Source organism: Leptonychotes weddellii, chromosome 1, assembly GCF_054177405.1.
Source record: "Leptonychotes weddellii isolate Sample4059 chromosome 1, ASM5417740v2, whole genome shotgun sequence".
In the NCBI taxonomy this organism is placed as follows: Eukaryota; Metazoa; Chordata; class Mammalia; order Carnivora; family Phocidae; genus Leptonychotes; species Leptonychotes weddellii.
Window position 1 is genome coordinate 192,359,662 of NC_138369.1, and position 24,879 is coordinate 192,384,540.

The following is a 24,879-nucleotide window of genomic DNA, read 5'->3' on the forward strand; positions in this document are numbered from 1 at the left end:
TAAAAAAAAAAAAAAAGTTCTAGTTCCCGGAAGGCCTTCAGTGAATATTTGTTGAATGAGTTAATGAATTCCAAAATGGCTGCATGACGGGGCCAATGCTTGGTTGGATTTATGAGTTCCAACGTGTGTGCGTTGTTGGTCGCTGAACCCTGTCTCCGCGTCCTGTCTCCAGAGGGTTGGCAAGCTCTGGCCTCAGCGCTCCTCTTTCCGTGGCAGGTGTCCCTGTGAACAGCAGAGTGTCCTCCAAAATCCAGCAACTTCTCAACACCCTGAAGAGGCCGAAGCGCCCTCCGCTGAAGGAGTTCTTTGTGGATGATTTTGAGGAGCTGTTGGAAGGTGAGAGATCTCGGGCGGGCTCCTGTGTCAGTGTGAACAGGGAATGTGTGTTGTGTGTGGTCACTCTGTGACGTTACAACACAACCAAGTGACCCCCCGTCTGTTTCCAGCCCTGGGGTCACCGAGTGTCACGTCACATGAACAGGGAGAAAACGCGTCGCTCCTGGTTAAGGGACTTAACATTTCTCTGTGCCTCTAATCCAGCGCTTAGTACTTGATAAGAATACTCCTAAGGTTTCATTTTATTTACATTATTTAAATTTTTTTTAAAGTAGGCTCCATGCCCAACGTGGGGCTTGAACTCCTGACCCTGAGATTGAGTCACACGCTCCACCAACTGAGCCAGCCAGGCACCCCCCTTATTTGAATTTTTATTTAAACTTTAAATCTGAAATACTTGTCTTCCCATGGTTTTAAAGTATATTTTTAGCATGGTTTTGGCCCTTTTTCAGAAATTTAGTCTCTCATTTATGAGTGAGATATACACTTAGGAAAAAAGAATATAGATCTATTTTTAAAAGGAAATTACCAAGAAGTAGAAAGAAGTATAAATCTGTAGGAAAGAAATAAAGTCTAGTACAAGGTATGAGCGTGTAATTGTGTTCGAGCCGCAGGGGCGCATGGCCGGCTCACCCCCCTGCCCCTCGTGCCTCTCCTGCATCGTGTTGCTGCCCCACTGACCACTGCCAGGCATCTCCTCCCCACTGAGGGCTAACACAACCCTTGGGTCATTGTTTCCCCTTTATAATCAGGTGACGCCTTTCAAATTCAGAGTTCAGTGGTAGAAATGGTCTTCGGGCAGTCTTTCTTACACTTGGGCCAATGCCAGTTACACAGCCATTGGAAATGTAATCAATTTTACTTTATCTTTTTCTTTCAACATGGTGATGGTTGTTTTGAGTGCCCAAACTGAGATGGTGATTCTGCTCACTTTCATCCTTGATAAGTGGGACTAGTGCCTTTCCCTCAGGTGTCATCATCTGCTGTCACCCCACACACTGCCGCCGTTCTGGGGATTGGCCCATGGGGTCCAGTACAGTGTCCTGCAGTTTCCATGACGAGTTTCCATCTGTCCTTTGGGTCCGTTGGTCTGGGACTATTATAATAATAAGGAAATCTAAACAAGTTATTGTAACCTTCTTACAGTTGGTATTTTTTTTTTTTTTTAAGAATTTATTTGAGAGAGAGCGAGAGCTGTGAGAGAGAGAGAGATCAGGAGCAGGGGGAGGGGCAGAGGGAGAAGCAGGTTTCCCGCGGAGCAGAGATCCCAGGACCCTGGGATCATGACCTGAGCCGAAGGCAGACGCTTAACCAACTGAGCCACCCAGGCGCCCCTCTTATAGTTGGTATTTTTTAAGAGAAAGCTTAAAAACAGAATGTATGCATGGTCCTATGAAATGCTGATTTTTAAATTTCAATTTTGCTTACAGTGCAGCAACCAGATCCAAATCAGCCAAAGCCTGAGGGAAGCCAGATGGTGGTGCTGAGAGGGGAACCTCTGGCTGTGGGGGTCCCCTGGCCCCCGTCCCTGCTGGCCGCCCTGCAGCGGTGGGGTACGACGCAGCCCAAAGCCCCCTGTCTGACCGCCTTGGACACGGCTGGGAAGGCCGTCTACACCCTCACCTATGGCAAGTGTTGAAAGCAGCTGGGCTCTGGTTTAGCTGTAAAATGTCACATGTCATACAGCTCAGACATACAGCTTCACGAACATGCTAGAACAATTCCCAAGAAACCAACACAACTGTCAGAACAACAGAACATTGCCTCACTCCAGGTGCCCCTCCTGGACCACTGCCCCTTCCTCCCAGCAGAGGGGACTCCTCACTGACTGATGGCGACCAGCCACTGCTCTGGTGTCGAGGTTCCCATCCAAATACGCACCTCTGAGCAATGGAATTTGGTTTTGTCTCATTTTGAACTTTGTATAAATGAAATCATACAGTATGTATTTTTTGTGTTTGGCATCTCTTGGTTCCGTATTATATTTTTATGTAACACAAATCATAAGCGTCTGGCTCGATGCATTTTCACGGAGTGAATGTACTCCTCTAACTAGCACTCAGCTCCCTAGGCCCCTTGTGTCCCTTCCAGCACGTACATCCTCACAATGATGGTTGAACTGTCCTGATGCTTGTGAACACTTCTGGCTCTCCCTGTCCAAGTTTTACGTAAATGGAATTAAGTGAAAGGTGTTGTGTGTGCATTCTTTTGTGCAGCATTGTTTAGGAGACTCAGCCATGATGTTGTGTGAGGCTCATTGATGGATGTGTTTATTGTATGAGTATGCCAAAAATTACTTGCGTGCTCTACAGTAATGGACCTTTCCACTGGGGCTATTGTGTATGGTGCTGTTATGAACATTCTTAGGTGAGTCTGTCTGTGCTGGGCATAAATGTGCATGTACAAGCAGCCGTGTTCGGCTTTAGGACAGACACACTGTTACACTGTGTCCAAACTGTGTGCAGACTTGTCCTTGTTCCACACCCTTGTCAACACTTGATCTTGTCTATTTCATTTTAGCCTTTCCTGTAGGTGTTTTATGGTGTCATTTATGGTGGTAATTTATTTGCGTTTCTCTGATGCCTAATAATACTTTTGTATGTTTATTGGCTGTTTGAATATCCTCTTTTATGTACTATCCAGATCTTTGGCTCATTTTTCCATTTGGTTGCTCATGTTTTCTTCTTTGTATGTTTTAGATACATGTCTTTTGTCAGATTTGTTTTGCAAAAGTCTTCTTCCACTCTGTGGACTGTCTTTTAACACTTTGTGTGGCTTTAGATAAATAAGAAGTCTTAATCTAATTAGTCTAATTTATCTATTTTTTTCCCTTTATTTTAGCGGCTTTTTGTCCTGTTTGCCAAACCTAAGGTCACAAAGATATTCTACTTTTTCTTCTAAAAACTTGCTTTACTCTTCATATTTAGGTGTCATGATTCATCTTCAGTTTAGTTTGTATGGTGTGACATTGGAATCATTTTCTTTCCTAGTGAATGTCTAATCGACCTAGTACCATCTACTGAAAAGGCAATCCTTTCCCCAGGCATATCAGGTGAAAAGATACATGTGGGTCTGCGGCTGCCCTCATGCTCTTCTGTCTGTCTGTCATGCTCTTTTGTCTGTCCGTGCTCCCTGAACGCCTACAGCTTTATGAGCCCTGGTGTCTGGTATAGATGCCCTTCAGCTCTGTGATTGTTCCTTACGGTTTTCTTGACTATTCTTGGCTCTTTGCATTTCTAAGCCATCTTTTGAATCAATTTGTTAATTTCCAGAAAGATTCCTGCTGGGATATTGATTGGCACTGCATTGATTCTGTAGTTAAATGTGAAGAGAATTGATACCATTATAGTTACGGAATCTTCCGATTCAAGACTGTGGAATATTTTCCCCTTACTTCAAGGCCCCCTTTAATTTCTCTCATTAATGTTTTATACTTTTGAGTACAGAACTCTTGAGCATCTTTCATTAGACTTATTCCTATTGAAATGGAATGATTAAAAACTTTTTTCTGCTCATTTGTTGCTTGTATATAGAAGTGCAATTGATTTTTTAAATGGTGATTTTTAAAAAAAAGATTTTATTTATTTGAAAGAAAGAGAGAGAGAGAGCACAAGCAGGGGGAGGGGCAGGCAGAGGGAGAAGCAGACTCCCTGCTGAGTAGGGAGCCCAATGTGGGGCTTGAACCCAGAACCCTGGGATCATGACCTGAGCTGAAGGCGGACGCTTCACCGACTGAGCCTCCCAGGTACCCCTAAATGGTGATTTTGTATCCAATAATCTCATTAAATTAACTTACTAATTCTTTTTCTGTTTGTTAATTAGTAGTTTGTCCATATATCTTTTGGATATCCTATGTTCAAAGTCATGTCATCTATGAACAAAGACAGTGTTATTTTGGCTTTCCCAATACTTGTGCCTTTTATTTTTTTCTTGCCTCACTGAAGAGCTAGAACCCCAGTACAGTGTTGGGTAGTGGGCATATGCTTGCTTCCTTCTCCAGCTCCGGTGGAAAGCTTTGGGTCATGAAGTATGATTGCTATTTTGTGGTAGAAATTCTCTGTCAGATTATGGAAGTTCCCTTCTATTCCTAGTTTACCAGAAGTTTTTTTTTTTTTCTAATCATGGATGGCATTGAATTTTATAAAACACTTTTTCTGCTCTGTCAAGATGATCGTATCTTTCTCTCTCCTCCCCACTTAATTTGATGAATTACATTGATTAATTTTCAAATGTTAAGCAGCCTTGGCATTCCTAGAATAAATCCCACTTCACCATGATAATCTTTTTAACAAATGCCTGAATTTGATTTAGCCAATATGTTGTTTAGGATCTTTGCATCTGTATTCATGAGAGCTCAATCTGTAATTCCTCAGAAAGGCGCTCACTGCCCGCCTTGAGGAGTGTGGTCTGCTTACAGCCCCCACCTGTTGAATTGAGGTCTCTCTCTCTCTCGTCCTTCTGGGACTTTGATTACACTTATACCTTTTTTGAATCCCATATAACTTTAATGTTCTTTTTTCTTTTTTTTTTTTTTAAAGATTTTATTTATTTATTTGACAGACAGAGACACAGCGAGAGAGGAAACACAAGCAGGGGGAGTGGGAGAGGGAGAAGCAGGCCTCCCGCGGAGCAGGGAGCCCGATGCGGGGCTCGATCCCAGGACCCCGGGATCATGACCTGAGCCGAAGGCAGACACTTAATGGCTGAGCCACCCAGGCGCCCCTAATGTTCTTTTTTCTATTTTGTTTTCTTTTCTATGTATTTGGTTGACCCTTGAACAATACAGGGGTTAGGGGTGCTGACCCCTGCACAGTTGAAAACCCAAGTATAAGTTTTGACTACCCCCATAACTTAACTACTACTAGTCTGCTGTTGACCAGAAGGCTTACTGATAACATAAACAGTTGATAACACTTATTTTATATGTTGTTTTTATTATATACTGTATTCATACAATAAAGTAAGCTAGAGAAAAGAAAATGTTATTAAGAAAACCTTAAGGAAGAGAAAATACATTTATAGTATTTATCAAAAAAAATCCACTAAGTGGACCTGTGTTATTCGAGGGTCATCTATACTTCAGTTTGGAGATTTTTAAATTTTCCTTTATTCAAATTCTCTAATCCTATCTTCTGTGAAATTTTTATTCTATTATGAAATTCCTGATGAGTTCTTAATTTTGATATTGTCTTTTTAGTTTAGAATTTTCACTTCTGTATTCTAATTCCTCTTCTAATTTTCTAGGAAAATTCTTTATCATTCCATGCATTGTCTTCATCCTTTCCTTTATTTCCCAGAATCCATACATCCCTTACCACGATGGAAAGTTTCTGTCAGCCAGCTCCAGGTCGGGTCACCTCTGGGCCTGTTGCTGTTGTCTGTGCTTTCTCTTGGTTTTAGTTTGGGGAATTTATCTTTGGGATGCCTGGTACCTTTTTGATTAAATGTTGGACATTGTGTGTAAAAAATTATGGAGGTTCCAGATGATGTCCCCTCCATGAGAGACGTCCCTCCTTCACTCCACATGGCAGGTAGCATGGTGGCTGGTCTCTGCCGTGCAGTTGGGGCTGGCTCAGCCCCCCTCTGAGCGCCTGTCTGTCCTTCTCCTCCAGGGTTCCCCAGCCATGGCTTTTGTCTCATGTGCTACGTAAGGACTCCACTTTGCTTCTCAGAGGTTTTCCACATGGGTTTTCAGCCCCTGTTGCTCACAGCCCCAGGACTCCGTAGATTTCCTAGGGGGAGGCTGGTTGTGCTGTCGTGGCTCCCAGCCTCTGCCAAAAGCTCTGCTGTTACCTTCATGCCTCAGTGGCACTGCTCCAGGGGCATGATCATGAGATACTCTGTCTCCTGTGGGTGCCAGGGCCCGCATAACCCCCAGCTGTGCACGGTCAGCTCGCCTTCCCGAGGGTTTTCCCTCTCGAGCCTTAACTCCTCTAGTTGTCTTTGCTGGATGATTTCTGCATTTTAACCAGTTGTTGGATAAAATTGTTCTAGGTGGGAGCCCTGGTCTGTCAGCAGTACTGTCTCCTGTTTGGAAGCAGAGTCTTTTACCATTATGCTTTTATGAGTCATATTATTGTGTGTAGTTGTAGCTTATTCATTTCTGTCTAAGAATGAATAGATCAGAATTTACATATTGGCTATAATGTTGATACCCAGTTTTGGCTCTCACAAACAGTGCTGCTAAGAACGTTCTGGGGTGGGGGCGCCTGGGTTGCTCAGTCGTTAAGCGTCTGCCTTCGGCTCAGGTCCTGGGATCGAGTCCCACATCGGGCTCCCGGCTCGGCAGGAAGCCTGCTTCTCCCTCTCCCACTCTCCCTGCTTGTGTTCCCTCTCTCGCTGTGTCTCCCTCTGTCAAATAAATAAATAAAATCTTTAAAAAAAAAAAACGTTCTGGGGTGTGCCACCTGGTACATGAGCATGCATTTTTTAGGGGCTGTACTCCTGAGTGGAAGTGTTGGGTCTGGGATTAAGCATATCTTCACATTTATCAGACAATGCCAAACGTTCCCAGTTTACACTTAACTGATCAGTGTGTCAGTCCCATCTGTTCCCCATCGTCAGGCTTCCTGGGGCTAATCTGGTGAGAATATGGTAGTAGTATTTCATTTGGGTGTTAATTTGCATTTTCCTGATCACAGAGTAGATTGACATCTTTTCCTATTTTTTTTTTTTTTAATCATTTGGGTTTTCTCTTTTCTTAAGTACTACTGAATCTTTTGCACATTTTTTATGTAGGGTTATTTGTGGGAATTTTTGGTGTCTTCTGGATACTAGTCCTTGTCAGTGACATGTGCTGCAAGTGTCCCCCACTGTGAGCCTTCCCCATCCACTGCTGACCAGTACCTTAGTGAGCAGAAGCTCCGCCCAACCTCACCTTCTTTTATGTTCATGGTGAATGTTTCCGGAGTTCTCCTTAAGGACTCTACCTAAGCCAAGGTCATAAAGTTATTCTCTTGTCTTGCAATAGCTCTGCTGTTTTGCCATTCACATTTAGATGTACCAAATCCACTGGGAATGAGTCTTGTGTACAGCGTGGGGATGGGTCCCAGGGTCCGTTTTTCAGGACTGATAGCCATCTGTCCCATTCTCGTTCCCACAGGGCCACCACCCTTCTCCAGGCCACCTGTGTCATAGATGGAATTGTCCACACATGGTGGACACACATGGTGGGGCTGTTGCGGTTCTTTGTTTTATCCCATGGAGTTAATATACTACCCTCATGCCAGTACCAACTTCCTGAATTACTGTGGCTCTATAGTAAATCTTGACATCCATGGAGGACGTCAAGAGATTCATAATGTACCAGTCACATCATCTGCAAATAATGACAGTTTTGTTTCCAACTGTTGGCCTTCTCTCTCCACCCCTCCCCCTTACTGCGTCGGCTAAGACTTTCAATAAAAAGGCAGATGTCCTTGGCTTGTTTCTGCTTCCCCAGGGAAAGCTTTCAATATCTGACCATTAATTCTGATATTTCCTGTAGGACTTTTAGAGATGGGCTTTATCAACTTTAAGTAAATTTCCTTTCATTCTGAATTTAAATCATTTAAAATCCTGGATGATTGTTCAATTGTTTTACCTTTTTTCACTTTTGTTAATGTGACAAATTATGTTGATTTTCTGTTAAAACTTTTTGCACTTTTTTAAGATTGATTTATTTATTTGAGAGAGAGTGAGTGCATGAGAGTGGGGCAAGGGGCAGAGGCAGAGACGGAGAGTCTTCAAGCAGACTCCCCACTGAGCGCGGAGCCCTAGGTGGGGCTCAGTCTCACCACCCCAAGATCATGACCTGAGCCCAAACCAAGAGTCGGACGCTCAACCTATGAGCCACCCAGGTGCCCCAAAACTTTTTGCATTCTTGAGATAAACTGACTTTGTCATGATACATTATTCTTTTTATATATAGCTGGATTCAGTTTGAAAATCTGGATTATTACAGTTATCAACATCTTGAATTGACCTTTGTATATAGACAAAGGCAATAGTGTTTTGAGTTGAATATTTTTTTTCTCACTGATTTCTCAGGTCCCACAGTTCACTTATTTCATAATGTTGCACCCATGTTTAGTTTTATTTATGATGAAATCTGAGCACTATTCGGGGGGCATGGCTGCTCAAATTGCATGTGGTCATTCCCCAGGAATTTGAAAGGGGCTGAATCATGACTCTTGTGTTGCTTCTTTGGTACTACGTAGGGTGGTTGTTGAGGCTGCTTCAGGTGTTGGGGATGGACTCGGGTTTTTCTGTCATCCTACCCCATTGTTGCCCCTCCTCGGTCTACCTCCCAGAGGCCTTTAGACTTCCTTCCCTTTCCTTTGTTTCACCGTCCATCTTCCAAGTGACGCTCTCCTTTGTTGAGCGTTCACGGCTGCGCTCTGTACGTGAGCCTGCGTGCTGGAGGGGCGTGTGCCCGGCAGAACCTGCTGGGCCTGAGGGCTGGGTCCCGGAGGGACTGACATCTCCTGGAGGGACTGATGTCTTCTGGAGGGACTGACGTCTCCTGGACGGTCTCCTCTTGTGTGAAAACTGGAGATGGAGATAGGACCCACCTCATGAATTATAGAGGTTAAATGAATTCTATGCCACTCATAATCATAATAAGGGATGTAGTTGAGAGATATTTAATGACATGAAAATGCATCCGAAATGCAATGTTGACTGAACAAAGCAGAGTGAAGTATGATCCAATTTCTTGAAAATTGCATGTACATGTATATATGCTTTTGTGTCTGTGTGTGTTGTGTGTGTGTTCATACATAACTGAAAGAATGCTGACTTTTTTCTGTTAGCTTCTCTATGTTCTAAATTTTCTATAATAAATTCCTGTTCTATTTTTGCATTAAGAAAAATAAATCCGTAAGTTATTTTTAAGAGAAAACTATGATGTTCATTACAGCATTGTGCAAAATAGTTATCAGTTGGAAACTACCTGAATTTCCAATAGTAGAGTGATGGTACATTTTGGGATATTGTGATTGCTACATCAAAATGTTATTTATCAGTTTCTTAAATTTTACATTGCTTAGTATTTTTATTTTATTTTAGGCAAACTTTGGAGTCGGAGTTTAAAACTAGCTTATACTCTACTTAATAAACTGACTAGTAAGAATGAACCACTACTTAAACCTGGAGACAGAGTAAGTAACTAGAATATAACTTATTGGAGTGAGCAAAAGCAAACTCTAAAAATATGTCTCATTGAAATCAGTATTCCATCAGTTGGTTAGACTTATAGTATTAATACAAGGGGTTTAAAGTCAGCAAAGAAAAATATTAAATATGGACAAAGTTTATGATGATGTACGTAAGATCATGGTTCTTTTCATTCTTCATTGCTCATCTACTGACTCTTCCAACATCTTTCCTCTTTGACTTCATACCTATTGATTTTAGTAAAAATATTAATATTAATAAAAATTGGATCCCCAGAGCTTAAGTTTTATGAGAAAACGTTGACCCTACTTGGAAATTCATCTCTTCCTCTCGTCCATGTGGCCAGGCAGCCCCCTCTTACCTCACTGCTGAGGTAGAACATGAGGAGGCTAGAGGCTTATTTGTTCCTTGTACTTACTACACTGCCCAACATTGTTGCAGTAGCCACATGGGGCCACTTAAATTAACCACGGTTAAATAAAATAAAAAATTTAGTTCCTCAGTCACCCAAGCCACGTTTCAAGGGCTCGTGAACCACACGTAGCTAATAGCTACCACATTTGATAGCTTGGAGATAGAACGTTTCCGTCATCATAGGAAGTTCTGTTGGTGAGCATGGCTCTGGGCAAACTGAAGCAGACACGAGGAGCGCAGGTAGACCAGAACGTCCACGATGGAGGGCAGGACACTCAACAGTGAGACCCCCTAGTGAGAGGGCTGTTGTGGTCAGATCGCCCCACAGTGAAACTATAAGTTTCAGGCAACTCTTTGTCCACTCTTGAAAAAGAACCAGTCACCCAGGGCATTTGAAGAATGTGAAAGAAAACAACCAACAGGCAAAGAAAAGAAAAACAAGAAAAGGGAAAAGGGGGGGGCGGTGGGGGGAGGAAACAAACGTGGAAGAAAGTCACATACAGAAAATAAATGTTTTTAAAAAATTAGTTTTAATATCCCTGGAGAACTAAGGTGAAGTTATTGCTCCACAAATCAAGACAAAGATGCTAGTGGGGAAGGCTAAGAGATGGAAAGTGGGAAGGACAGAAACTGAGCCTTGGTCAAGAAGGTCCGGTGTCTGGCTGGTAGGAGTTCTAGACGGGAAAGGGGACAGAGAGTAGAGAATTTTAAGTGGTGGTAGTAATGCCCGTCAACATCCTGAAGCTGGAGAGTGAGAGGGCCCGCAGCAGAGCTCCTTGCCACTTACTGAGCAGGACCAGGGTGCAGAAACCAGCCTCCGAGCTTCCAGGTGGGCAGGAGCGAGCCAAGGTGTAGGGTGGCCTGGGAGGACAGAGGCCCCAGGCCGGGGTACGCTGCTGGGCATCTGGTAAGACTTAGGACAACCTGACGGGTTGGTTACTTAGAAAATACTTGCGAAAGGTATTGAACACATCTGGCGGAGCATTTTAGAGCATATTTGGCCAGCAGATACATGGAAAGCAAAGCAAGTAGAGGTGGCAGTTACCATCAGCAGATGTGGACTCGGCTGAAAAACGAGAATAGTCCGAGAACGGTACTTGATACGTTGTGCTTTAGAATGAAACTGTAAGAGTTCCTGATTTATGTTGTGCTTTAAAATGACTCTAAGAATCACTAATTTAATTTTCTTGAAAAAGATTCCTGCAAGGACAGAGACTACCAGATACCCTTCTTGACTCCTGAGAGAGTCCACGTAGTTAGGTTAATTATGGAAGGTCGACAGATCACAGTGAATGAGCTAACTATCAGATATGGGTAGCCAATTCATCACCCTGTGGGAAAAAGAGTTTATAAAAGTAAACAAACACAACTCTAAATTCTCTAAAAATGTTTTTATACCAAATATCTAGTCTCAAAGCTGTGGGTCACAGTTCTGGTGCAACCACTATTAATATCAACTTTTAAAGGAGAGCTTTGCCCTTTTCAGCAAATTAACTTGTTAGAAACTGGATTTCCAGACCTCAAGGAGAGAGTAGAGGTGTAGCTTAAATTGTGTCTTATCAAGTAGTTCTACGTAGCCATTGTTTTGTGTCCTCAAGGGCCCGGTGTTAGCATCTACTATCCTGACTTTATCACTTATGGTTTCAAACACACTTATTACAATATTTGGGGCTTATAAAAATCTTATTCCATAAATAGCTTTTAATTTTACCCGATGTTGTTAGAAATGGCAGCTGCAAGGATGGGGAAGAGAAAGGCAGGAATGAAGAGGGCTGGGAACTCATCTACAATAATGGGAAATAAAGTCTATACTGAGACATTTTCAACGATAGAATATAGCAATGTAAGCATAATACTTAAAAATATGAGAGTAAATAGCAAAAGGAAGATGTAAGATATTTTTGAAGAGGTTGCCTTGGGGAGTGAGGAAGGGTGGAGCATGAGGGTATTGTTTTCCATTAGTACTTTTGTCATCTTAAATTCTGTGTTTTTAAAATGTTTTTGATAAAAATGAAAGTGTAAGATGAATAAAATAGAGCATGTAACTTAAACAGTGGCAGCATGGGGACCAGGGGACTCTGCGGGAGGAGGAGCGGTGGGGGTCTCCGCTGAGGGGTCCGGTGCCCTCCCCCCTTCCCTGTCAGTACATTTAAGTCTTGAGCGAAGATCTGTTCGACTAAAACTTTGGTGTTAGGATTTTATCTTGTGGAAGGTATTTTGGGTATAATTTGGTGCCGTGCCCACTCTTCCTGTTGCTGTGGGTGTTTTTCGCCCAGGCTGACAGATGTGGGTGGTGTGCTCCAGACAGACAGCGTGCACGGAGCGAGCCAGGTCTCCGTCCCACGCCAGACTCGTGCTGGACGGCCGTTACGCACAAACGCTCTAAATTATTCTGTTGCTTGTAGAATAAAGACCTCAACCTGAAAACTATTTATGAAAAGTTACATGGTTGAGGAAATCTAAGGACCAGGAATTAACCCCCAAATTACATTTTCTGAACTACATTTGAAAAACTGTAAGATGATCTAAAATGTCCAAATTCCATCTAGTCAGCAGGGGTTCTGAACGTTGGGGTGACGGCATCATTCGTGAGTGGATTTCATGGATTTCCTTTGTACTGTTGTAGGTGGCCCTGGTGTTTCCAAACAGTGACCCTGTGATGTTCATGGTGGCATTTTATGGGTGTCTCCTGGCAGACCTGGTTCCTGTCCCCATAGAAGTGCCATTAACAAGAAAGGTAGCTAACTCGGTCGGGGCTGTGGGGCTCCGGCCCCATGAGGTTCTCTCCGGAAGCTGGCGCCTTCCTGCTGGAGCGACCTGGCAGCCGGGCGCTGTGTGGAGTGAAGAGAGGGAGGCAGGCAGGCCAGGGCTTGAGAGAGTGTTAGATGCGGTGCCGGCTGCAGTCCGCTCTCGTGTGTCTTGTTGTGAGAGGGACTTTAGAAGCTTAGACGGAGCTCTTACGTCATCTCTGTGAACTTTTCAGAACAAATGGTGCATGTTTTTTCCTCTGATGGATAGAATTCACGATCAGATTTTGTTAAATCTGTCTCTCAAAACCATACACTTATCGATAATAATTTTCATTTCTTGAGAATGAGTAAGTCACACCGTGACATATTGTAACTCCTTCTCAGTGATAGTTTTGAATATGGGAGATGGGAATTTGCTTGCTTTTCTGTCTGCTTACGTAACAGCAAGCAGTTTTTACTACTGACAAATGATTAATGTGGGGGACTTGGTGATGTTCTAGGGAGCTATTACATTTCAAGTATAAATGTCAGTAATCTGATTATTGAAAAAAAGTAATTATTTTAAGAGTACACAAGGCACGTGTTTTAGAAAATTAGAGTTTTCTACCCTATCAGTGTTCAGGCAGTTAAAGTAAGCATTACCAGCAACAAATACTCAAGAATCCCAAAAGTGAAGTTTGACATAAAACCAGTACACCCCAGAGGATGATATATGATGAACAGATATTTGAATACAGAGATTCTTCAGAAAAAGCAAGATTTGTCAAACTTGCAGGAAGAAAGTGACAAAACGTTACTGAGGGATATGTATAAAAGAAGCATTGACTGGAAGGAAATGTGCATTTCTGTGGGAAATAAGTAATTGTGTTAAAGTGTTAAAGGTTGGGCCTCCCCAGATTAATCTGCAAATTTTAAAGATGACTCACGTGGAAATTTCCATGCTATTATTTTTGGTTTATTAAAATGCTGCTACATGTCATTTACAAGAAAACACTGAGAAATTGGCTCATTATCCAGAACTTTCTATTTCATTGCAAAAATATATCTTTTCAACTTAAAAATGATTCTATTGTATTTCCATGAAAATACAGCATATACCCATCTAGGATTCAGTTGTAGAAGTTGATGCGGGCGAATGAAGGTGAAGGGCTCAGCTCTCTGGGTGGGCCTGAGTGGTGCAGGGCCCTCTGTGGCAGCCCCGTGAGCGCCTCGCTGTGTTCTCTGCAGGACGCTGGCAGCCAGCAGGTCGGGTTTCTGCTGGGCAGCTGCGGCGTCGCCCTGGCCCTGACCACGGATGCTTGTCAGAAGGGCCTGCCCAAGGCACAGACGGGAGAGGTGGCGACTTTCAAAGGTAGGCCCCCAAGGGCAGGGGAGGTGTCTCCAGCAGGAGTGGGGTCCTTGTCAGAGGCCTGCGCGTCTCGCTTGCCCCCGGTTCAGAGTCACTGTTCAGAGGCACCCACTGAATTAAATATAAATTAATACAAAGTGAACGGGACGGAGACTTGTGTTCCCCAGGCGCACAGTAGCCGGTGGCTGTGTGGTGGGGGCTCAGCCCTGAGGCCCGCTGACCACTGTCCTGGGCCATCTGTACCCTTACAGGATGGCCCCCGCTCTCCTGGCTGGTGATCGACGGGAAGCATCTGACCAAGCCCCCCAAAGACTGGCACCCACAGACCCAGGATGCAGGGGCTGGGACCGCCTACATCGAGGTAATGGCCTCATCTAACTCAGAGCACGTTGAAGCAGCCCCCACAGGCTCAGCTCTGGTTTCTCATGAGTGTAAGCTGCCATTTATTTTAGGTTACAGGCTTAAACTTACCCTTCTGTTTGATCTTCACCCCAGAGACAGAAAGGGTCGGCAGCACTGCGTTAGCCCGCATGCGCTGCTGTACCCAGGCACTTACCCCAGGGGTGCCCCACTTTCCTCTGTGGGTGTCACCCCAAGACTCACGGCGTATCATGTGCTCCCATGTGACGGGATGGTTAGTGAGGGACGGACAACTGACCACTTCTTTTTAAATTCTGTCAGCCTCCCATTCAGTCTGCCGTGACCTCCAGAAGCATCCCATAAAGGGTTTTTTTTCTTGAAATCTTTCAGTATAAAACCAGCAAAGAAGGCAGCACAGTGGGGGTCACGGTGTCCCATGCATCCCTGCTGGCCCAGTGCCAGGCTCTGACCCAGGCTTGCGGCTACTCAGAAGGTAAGGGCGTGCAGGCTCCTGGGGACTGTGGCTGTGTGTCGACCTAGCCCTTTCGCCCAGGTGGGGCCGGGCGCCAGAGTGCTCAGGGCCCTCTGCTTGTGCTGGATGCATGGGGGTTAGGTCATCCAGGCAGGCCCACGCAGGGTCCTTTCCAGTACATGTGTGTGTCTGTTGATCTTAAGGAGCATGGAATTCATATACCACCACTTAGGCGTGGTGGCTGGTTCCTTCTGTGACATAGCTGAGGGGCAGTGTATTTTGTACTTAAAAAAATGGAAAACCATCTTAATGGACCCACTTCTGTATTACTGTTTTCTATGACTGTGGTTTTGGCAAAAACTGTCATGCATGCAAATATACAAACGGAATCTTGAAAGTCATAGATTTTCTGTTGGTGATAAAGGCAGCACCTCCCCCCATTTACTGTTAAATATCGGATATTTAGCTTAGAACTGTTCTTTTAAGAAACTATAAAAATGATGGTTTCCCCACTGTAACAATACTGGAATTGAATAAAACTAGAAAGTAAATTGAATGGTATGTTTTAAATAACTAAAATACAGGTGTTTAAAAGTAAGGGGAAAATAAAATAAAAGTCAGGGGTCGCTGCAGACTTCAGTGGAGATTTGGAGGATGATTTTAGATATATTCAAGGGCCTGAATAATTTTTTGAAAATTGGATCTATTAAGTCACATGTGTGCTTTTTCTGGACATGTGTATATCACGTATCATTTGGGTGCTTTAGCAACAGAAGGAGCATACATACAGAGCTCTCAGAAAGCAGTCTCATCTCCCGGCACAGCAGACTCATGTTCACCATTGGTGTCTATCCTGAGGGGTGCACGTCGAGGTTGCTGTGGCTTCGGTGGGGGGCCTGCAGCCAGGTCCTGCAGAGCACAGGGCTCTGTGGGCAGCCCCGGGTCGCCACCCTTACTGGAGGAGAGCAGAGAGAAGGGACAGCTTTCTGAGGGGAAGCAACATGAGCAGCATGTGTTGTTTCCCAAAGATGCAGGGTGGTGGCCTCGGTGTGAGAATGGGGGCATCTGGATGTACAGTGAGAAGTAAGCATATCCATCTGCAGTGGGAGAGTCTCGAGGGGCTGCTCAAGTACACGCTGTTCCTTATGTTTTCAGATTAGTGATCAGCATAACTCTGTGTTGTTTTTTTTTTCAAGATGTTTACTGATTTTTATTTATTTATTTGAGAGAGACAGAGAGGGAGAGAGAGAGCACGAGCAGGGGGAGGAGTAGAGGGAGAGGGAGAAGCAGACTCCCCGCTGAGCAGGGAGCCCAAATGGTGGCTCGATCCCAGGACCCTGGGATCATGACATGAGCCGAAGGCAGACACTTAACGACTGAGCCACCCGGGTGCCCCAGCATAGCTCTGTTTTAATCCAAAATTGTATGACCTACTTCTGAGTTTTTCTAGTAATTTGAATAAATAACCAAGACGATTGATTAATTGGTACATGGTATTTGGAAATGGTGTGTATGTTTCCTAGAGCTCTTCATGTCAATCAATGATGTATTCATCTCGGAGTTTCTTTAAAAATGCACATGACTTGTGAAGAGGGTCACAAGTGGTTTAACCATCTTTGTCCACTTTCAGCTGAGACATTAACAAATGTGCTGGATTTCAAAAGGGATGCTGGTCTGTGGCATGGAGTGTTAACAGTGAGTGTTGTATGCTAAATGATCTAATGGTTGGAATTGAGGGATCCTAATGCTTCATATCAATAGATGACACCAAGCCCTATTTTTAGGTGATGTAATTAATCCTTATCTGAACTGAAGTGTCATCATGAGGAGGGCGTTGATGTTATCTTTGCCTTCTCTGGCGTGGTGTGGCCCTCTGCTGTCTGCACCTGAGCGAGGCCTGCCCCTTGAGCACCTCCGTTTCTTCCACAGAGTGTCATGAACAGGATGCACGTCATCAGCATCCCGTACGCGCTGATGAAGGTGAACCCTCTGTCCTGGATTCAGAAAGTGTGTTCCTATAAAGGTAATGGGAAATAGCACCGTCATCTGACTCATCCTTCATTCAAGAAGTCACTTTGATTTAATCCTTGGTGATTCAGACAGTCATAAAGCCGACATGCGGAACTGCAGGGATGAGCTGAGGAGCGCTGACGGCCTGCGTGCACCATGACCAGTCGTGGACTGTGTCTGGCCTGTGCACACGGCCCGGGCGGCCCTTGCGGGGGACGGCCCCGTGGCAGCTCTCTTCTGCAAACACCATAGGCTACCAATTTTGTTCTCTTGAAATTTTCTTTACAGTCCCATCAGTGCTCCCGGTTCTTAGTAGTGGGGATGGCTTTAATCTGAGGTTAGGGCTTTAGAAGCTACCAGCGCTAGAGCTGTTGATTCCCAGGAAGCAGTGTGGACAGAGGGCCATGGGGCTGCCCGGAGGCCTTGCCCGCCTGCCCCCTGCCTTGGTCAGCCACAGGGCTTCCCCATCCCTCGGGCTCTGCTCCAGCAGGCCTGGGGGGCCCCTTCGCGACCCCCTGAGGCTGGGCCTCAGGTTTGTCCGCACACTCCCTCGTCCTGGGGACCCGTGTAGACTCAGGTGTGTCTGTGAGGCGCAAGCGTGCCTCTTTCCCGTGACGCAGGGCACTTATGTGCTCCCCCTCTGCAGCCCGGGCCGCGCTGGTCAAGTCCCGCGACATGCACTGGTCTCTCCTAGCTCAGCGAGGTCAGAGGGACGTCAGCCTCAGCTCACTGCGCGTGTTGATCGTGGCGGACGGCGCTAACCCCTGTGAGTAAGCGCAGCCGAGCGAGGGCGTGGCCAGGGCCTCCCCGCCGCTGGCCTGACTTGGGAGGGAAGAGGTTCAAGTACAACATGCCGAGAAGCAGCGCTGAGGTGTTACATCCCTAAATGTTCTGCCGTGTGCTGGGCCACACGCCCTCTTGGTGGGGACTCCCTGGTGTATCTTGTGCATGTTTATGAAGGCACTGGATTTAAAGCAATTTTAACACCTCGGACAGAAGCTACATTAGGAGATGGCCGGAATGTAGATATGGACTGGGAGCCTGTCCCAGCCTCTTGTCCTGGGCCCCTGGGGCCCCAGCGATCCGGCTCGGCCTCCTGGGATCTCCCCTGGCGTGCCGCTGTGCGCCCTGGGCCCTGCGCAGGGTCTGAGTGTGGCTGCTTGCTGGCGGCTGTCTGAGGCCTGCCGCGGGGCGTTCCCTGGGGAGGCGCGGTGGGCCTTCGTGGGGGCTTCTATGCGGCACAAAGCCCTCGACCAGGTGGGGGGCTGTTCTCGTTGCTTTAACAGCTGTTTTTGCATTGAAGCACCTGGACCGGGAGCTGGCCTTTCATCCAGTCCCCTGAGGAGGGCCCTGATAGCCCTGCGCCCCTGGTCCCCCACCGCCCAGGAGGGCACCCTGCCGTCGAGCTCCTCCAGCCGTCCCTGGGCCCAGCAGGGCCCCTCCGTCCTGCCTCCAAGACACCCAGGGCTAGGTGCCCTGCATCCCCACGCCCGCCTGAACCCAGTCACATGCCCGGGCCTGGCCTCATGCCCCCGCAGGTCCTCCACTCTGCTGCACCCCCAGCAGCTCCTCACCGGGCACCGGGCTCACCCTCCTGGCTGCAGACCGCGGTCCCCCACCGACCTCAGATCCTGCCGCTCCGCGTGCCCTCTGGGGCCCATGGCACTGAATGACTGGGTTGTCTTGTGTGTCCTCTGCTGTCTGCCGGTGCCCAGCAAGAACTGGACGCAGCGCCCCTGCTTTTCCACAAGCCTTGCTGTGGCAGGGTGCCTGAGGGTCGTGGCACAGCCCTGGGGTCCCAGTGGGTGCAGCCCCGAGCAGGTGGCACCCTCCCGCCTGGGAGCTGAGCTTCCATATCCATGACACCTCAGACTGGCCGGGGCGAGTCGGGGAGAAGCAGGGGCAGCCCGGGGACGGTGTGTGGGCTGCCCCTGTGGGGGGTTACTTGGCCGGCCCCCCAGCCCTGAGGCACTTCCAGCAGCACCCGGGCCTCGCCATGAGGGAGGTTCGCCCCATAAATGCTTCTCGGTCACCTCCCATCAGCAGACCTGTGAGGAGATGGGGCGAGGGTGGGGCTGGCCGTGAGTTAGCGCTCAGACACAATGCAGGGGTGCAGCAGAGGCCTTCCTTGAGAAACGTCCAGCTCTTCCCTGCTGGTGGTTTCCAGACGCATCATGTTTTCCATGGAAGCAGCCCCACCCCTCCCCAGACGTCTCCTGGAGCGCTGGTGTCAGGCCTGTCCCTGTCAGCCCTCCAGTTACCCCACGTCTCCCTCTGTCTCACGCAGGGTCCATATCCTCCTGTGATGCGTTCCTCAATGTCTTCCAGTCCAGAGGGCTGAGGCCCGAGGTCATCTGTCCCTGTGCGACTTCCCCTGAGGCGTTAACGGTCGCCATCCGCAGGTGAGGTGGTTGCTTGCTCCGTCTTCCTCATGCAGCTGCAGTACCGCTGCTGCGGAGTGTGGGAGTCTGCCTCTAGGCAGGAGAATTCACGAAGCCACGCCGGGCCAGCTTCCCAGGCGTGTGCGCTGGTGGGGGGGCAGCCCTGGGCACCATGCCCCTCGCCCTGGGCTGGTCGCGCGTCTCCCTCCAGCCTGGATCCGTGCCGGGACTTGGGTAGCGGCTCCCGGGGCTGTGATCTCTGGGCTTGTTCTCCCTCCGAGGGCTCCTCTTCCTCCTTGGCCTTCATAAGCATCGCAGCCCGGAGCCCTTCCCTGCCCCGAGGGGGGCCCCTGGCATCTCCAGTGCCCAGCAGCCAGGGACGGGTCTGTACCTGTGGGGCTGTCCTGGAGAAGGGCCCTGGCCAAGCGCTCACCCCTGCCCCCTCCTGAGGAAGCCCCACCGCGGCTCCTGCAGCTGCATTCTCTCTGCGCTCCCCCCGTCTCAGCCCGGAGGGTGGGGTCAGGACCTCAGAGCTGGCAGGCTCTTGCCCTTCCTGCTCCTAACGGGCCACCTTTTCCTTCCCGGGTCCCCTCTCGCGGCCCTAGGGCTCCTGTCCGCAGCGGCCTCTGGGTGCCGTCCTGGGGTAGAGGGCCGTGTGCTCACAGTTGAGAGTGTCTCTGCGTTAATTTTCTGCTCTCAACCCAGTTATTAGAAAGTCAGTCGTGGTTGTGGTCTTGTGTTATATTAGTCTGTGCTTTCTTATGTGCAAGTATTGAATAATCCTAAAATTTTAATAACTTAGCAAGAAAAAGAACATCTTTGTCCTTCACAAACCATAAGGTATTCCTCATTCCTTTGCTCTGTGGTGACACCTCACTCCCATGCCTGGTGGCATCAGACACTGTATTTCTCCTGCATTCTGCGTCAGGAGTTTGGGAAGGGCTCTGCTGGTGGTTCTGGCTTGCAGCCTCTGGTCTCTGGACTGGACGCATTGGCGCTGCTCCGGGCTTCCTCGGGGCCTGTCCTTCTGCTGCCCAGGGCTCCCAGCAAGTGTCCCAGCACAGCCAGGCAGAAGCTGTCAGCTTTATGACCTCTCCGGGGAGGTCACAGAATGTCACTTAGACCCTGGCCACAGGCCCACCAGATGCCCCCGGCGGGGGAGGAGTGTGCAAGTGCCCATGCCGAGCAGCGCGCAGCGTCTTCAGCGGGCCTGTCCCCCACGGCCAGCCGTGTGTGGTGCAGAGCAGAGGCTTTGGTGCAGCGTCATCCTGCAGGCAAGCTGGGTACGGATCCCTCCCCCCCCATGGGCTCTGTCCCCTCGTCAGTGCGTCTGCTTTTGTCTTCCAGGCCGCCAGACCTGGGAGGACCTCCACCAAAGAAAGCTGTCCTGTCGATGAACGGTCTCAGTTTTGGTGTGATCAGAGTTGATACTGAAGAAAAGCTGTCCGTTCTTACCGTTCAGGACGTTGGTCAGGTGCTGCCGGGAGGTAAGGGACGAGCTGGAGTGTGTCCAGTCCCGCAGCTGCTTGACGTAACAGGAGTCCTGGGTGCTCCGGGCTTCATGGGAGTGCTCTGCAAGCTCACAAGCAAAAGGCTTCTGAGCAGTGGTTTTCCATGTATATTGAGGTTTTAATTTATAGTGTTATTTTTTCAGTTTTTTGCCTGGCTCTGTATTAAATTTAAGGTTGTGCAAAACCAGGAGGATCTGTTGGTGGCCCCTGAGCCGGATGTGGTTCTCCGGTGTCTGGGAGCTGGAGTGCTGACTGCATGTCAGGCATGGGCATCATGCTGCACACACATGAGGCATTGATCAGCTCCTGGCACTCCAGAGTCTGCAGACGGCCTGGTCACCGGATGCCACCAGCCGGGGTAGCAGGGATGTGTTCGGTCAGGAGCATGACTCTGAAGGTTGCAAGAAATTCCCGTTGCAGCCTCCTGCCCCCGGGCCCCCTGCACCTGGGTGCCGGCCCCGTGGCAGTGCCACAAGGAGAGGGTGGTGGAACGGCCTGCCTGTGGTCCTCCTGCAGAGCGTCGCGCAGGGAAATGGAGACCTGAGCCTGGCCCGGGAGGCCCAGTGACAGTTGTGAGCCGGGGAGGCTCTGCCTGCTGCTCTGTGGCTGCCCCTCACGGTGACGACCTCACGGTGGCTCGGCTTCCTCCTCGCCATGCAGGCCCTTCTGAGATTCATGGGCAGCTGTCTTGACCCACCCTGTGTGCGTGTGTGTGCACAGTGCTCCCCGCGGTGCGAGTGTGCATGTGTGTGTGTGTGTGCACGCATGTGTGCGTGTATGCGTGTCTGCACGGTGCTCCCCCGGCTGCGTGTGTGTGTGTGTGTGTGCGTGCATGTGCTCCCCTGGGTGCTTGCGGGTGTGTGCACAGTGCTCCCCCTGGTGTGTAGGTGCGTGTGCTCCCCTGGGTGCTTGCGTGTGTGTGTGCGTGTGCTCCCCTGGGTGCTTGCGTGTGTGTGTGTATGTGTGTGTGTGCACAGTGCTCCCCCGCTGCGTGTGTGTGTGTGCGTGTGTGCACGCATGTGTGCGTGCGTGTGCTCCCCCAGCTGCGTGTGTATGTGTGTGTGTGCGTGTCCTCCCCTGGGTGCGTGCGTGTGTGTGCGTGTGTGTGTGCGTGTGTGCGTGTCCTCCCCTGGGTGCGTGCGTGTGTGTGCGTGTGTGTGTGCGTGTGTGCACAGTGCTCCCCCAGCTGCGTGTGTGTGTGTGTGCCTGTGTGCACACATGTGGGCGTGTATGCGTGTCTGGACGGTGCTCCCCCGGCTGCATGTGTATGTGTGTGCGCACAGTGCTCCCCCTGGTGTGTAGGTGCGTGTGCTCCCCTGGGTGCTTGCGTGTGTGTGTGTGTGTGTGTGCTTGCATGTGTGTGTGCACAGTGCTCCCCCGGCTGCGTGTGTGTGTGGCGTGTGATCCCCTGGGTGCTTCCGTGTGTGTGTGTATGTGTGTGTGTGCTTGCATGTGTGTGTGCACAGTGCTCCCCCGGCTGTATGTGTATGTGTGTGCGTGCATGTGCTCCCCCAGCTGCGTGTGTGTGTGTGTGTGCTTGCATGTGTGTGTGCTCCCCAGCTGCGTGTGTATGTGTGTGTGCATGTGTGCACAGTGCTCCTCCAGCTGCGTGTGTGTGTGTGCCTGTGTGCACACATGTGTGCGTGTATGCGTGTCTGCACAGTGCTCCCCTGGCTCCATGTGTATGTGTGTGTGTGCGTGTGCTCCCCTGGGTGCTTGCGCGTGTGTGTGTATGTGTGTGTGTGCACAGTGCTCCCCCGCTGCGTGTGTGTGTGTGCGTGTGTGCACGCATGTGTGCATGTATGCGTGTCTGCACGGTGCTCCCCCGGCTGCGTGTGTGTGTGTGTGTGTGCGCACAGTGCTCCCCCTGGTGTGTAGGTGCGTGTGCTCCCCTGGGTGCTTGCGTGTGTGTGTGTGTGCTTGCATGTGTGCGTGCGTGTGCTCCCCCAGCTGCGTGTGTATGTGTGTGCGTGTCCTCCCCTGGGTGCGTGCGTGTGTGTGCGTGTGTGCTTGCATGTGTGTGTGCACAGTGCTCTCCCGGCTGCGTGTGTGTGTGTGTGCTTGCATGTGTTCATGCGTGTGCTCCCCCAGCTGCGTGTGTATGTGTGTGTGTGCGTGTCCTCCCCTGGGTGCTTGCGTGTGTGTGTGTGTGCGCACACAATGCTCCCCTGGATGCTTGCATGTGCACGTGTGTGTGCGTGTGTGCACAGTGCTCCCCCGGCTGCGTGTGTGTGCGTGTGCGTGTGTGTGTGTATGTGTGTCTGCGCGTCAGTTGTCAGGACCATTGCAGAGCTGACTGATGTGTTGAGGGCTGATGGTGTCCTGTTTTCAGCAGAGACTTAATCTTTCACTGTGTTCGCCCCAAGGGCTTTGTGGCCTTTTGTCGTTTAGATCAGGGTCTCTGCTGTGAATGCAAGCATGTGGGAGTATCTGGCTGTGACCTGCACACCAGCGTCCCCCTCCAGCATTTGTGAATGAATGGAAACAAGTCAATGAGCCCCCTTCTTTGTCCTCTTGCTAATTACCATCCTGGAAGAGGAGAACGCGTTAGAGAACACTCAAGAGTCCAAGGAAGGGCCGTGCCCCGGTGACCACAGGCTTCTTAATTCCTCACTGGGTGACCGAGTTTCCTTAAATGGACCACTGCACATTCTGGTGTGCATTTCACCCTTCCGTTGGAGGCTGGTTTTGGATGCCTGCTCTGTGGCAGGGCTGGGCGGCCTGGAACTGCAGTCACCTGACAGGCACGGCCCCCCACGCCCAGAGCGGGCAGCAGGCAGGATCGTCGGTGGGGAGCTGCTTATGACAGTGGAACAGGAGGTGGCTGGGCTCTGGGATGGGCTGTGCGGGGCTACGGCATGAGACGGGTCAGGAGGGTGACACAAGGAGGGGGCACGGAATGTGTCCACGAGAGAGCAAGTGTCCTGTCAGCCTGAGCTTATGATGTGCAGGATGCGTCGTGCTTCGGTTAAATACTGCGTAGGAAGCAGAAGGACGCACACCTGGACAGAGCGTGTGGTATGCACGTCCGACAGCTCGTTGGAAGAGCAGACTGCGTGTGTGACGTTTTGTTTCCATAACTGCAGACGTAGCGACGAGTAGATCTCTGCGAATGACCCGTTTACATGTATTGCTTGTGTGTGACTTTGGGGTTTCCCTCTCCTAGCTGACGTATGTGTTGTGAAGGTGGAAGGTGCCCCTTACCTCTGTAAAACCGATGAAGTCGGGGAGGTATGCGTCAGCTCCAGTACTACCGGCACAGCGTACTATGGGCTGCTTGGAATCACCAAGAGTGTCTTTGAGGTTTGTACCTCTCCCTGCCCTTTCTGTTGGGGTGGATTCCGTAGCATCAGTGGAGTGTGGGGCGTGAGGCTCAGCGGCTCTCCAGCCCTGATGGGGGTCGAGGTCAGCCCGGGAAGCCAGCGCTCCGCATGCTCGAGGGGCCAGCCGCTGGGCACAGGGGGATAAGGGGGTCACAGGAGGAACACAGACCATGCTGGGTGCGGGAGCCCGAGGAGCGTCTCATCCGCTGACAGAGACTCTGGCCTTGGGGTGGCCTGTTCCCCACCAGGGATCCTTGGGTGACAGCCCCATCTGGGGAGCCGTACCCTGGCCGGCATCTGGTTGGTTAGCTGTCCATGGGGCACAGCCTGACGTTCCCCTCTCTGCTCTGCGCAGACCGTCCCGGTCACGGCAGGAGGCATGCCCGTGTCTGACAGGCCTTTCACCAGGACGGGGCTGCTGGGCTTCATCGGGCCTGTGAGTATGTCCTGCTGCCAGGACCTGGGCCTCCAGACAGGCCCACACCTCAGTAGAGGGGACGCTGTCAGCATCCAGCGTGCATCTAGGGGCCAGGGATGCTCTCTAGGTCCCACAGTCCACAGGACAGCACCCACAACAGAGTACTGTCAGCCCAGAATGTCCTGGCCGCTGACTTTGGGAGCCCTGCCCGAGGGCACGGGCAGTCAGAGTCCTATACAACCTCACCTTTCCTGTGCCACCCCCCGCCACCAGGATGCAGGACCCTGTGCCCCCCCACTGCCCCCCCACGTCTCCTTGTCTCCTCCCCAGCCCACCAGGATGCAGGACCCTGTGCCCCCCCACCCCCCCATGTCCCCTTGTCTCCTCCCCAGCCCACCAG

The 24,879-nt window shown here is 49.6% G+C and overlaps 1 protein-coding gene across 1 annotated transcript in view; it reads left to right on the forward strand.

Moving 5' to 3' along the window:
* Positions 1-24,879, forward strand: part of DIP2A (DIP2 acetate--CoA ligase A) — a 77,735-nt gene that overhangs the window by 25,301 nt on the left and 27,555 nt on the right. The window contains exons 7-20 of the mRNA XM_081821126.1: positions 217-336; positions 1,767-1,964; positions 9,385-9,476; positions 12,533-12,643; positions 13,884-14,007; positions 14,256-14,365; positions 14,755-14,857; positions 16,467-16,531; positions 16,766-16,859; positions 17,493-17,612; positions 19,134-19,248; positions 20,575-20,714; positions 23,905-24,041; positions 24,417-24,858. Of these exons, the coding sequence (XP_081677252.1) occupies positions 217-336; positions 1,767-1,964; positions 9,385-9,476; positions 12,533-12,643; positions 13,884-14,007; positions 14,256-14,365; positions 14,755-14,857; positions 16,467-16,531; positions 16,766-16,859; positions 17,493-17,612; positions 19,134-19,248; positions 20,575-20,714; positions 23,905-24,041; positions 24,417-24,858 (1,971 nt within the window). The remainder of the gene's footprint in view (positions 1-216; positions 337-1,766; positions 1,965-9,384; positions 9,477-12,532; positions 12,644-13,883; positions 14,008-14,255; positions 14,366-14,754; positions 14,858-16,466; positions 16,532-16,765; positions 16,860-17,492; positions 17,613-19,133; positions 19,249-20,574; positions 20,715-23,904; positions 24,042-24,416; positions 24,859-24,879) is intronic.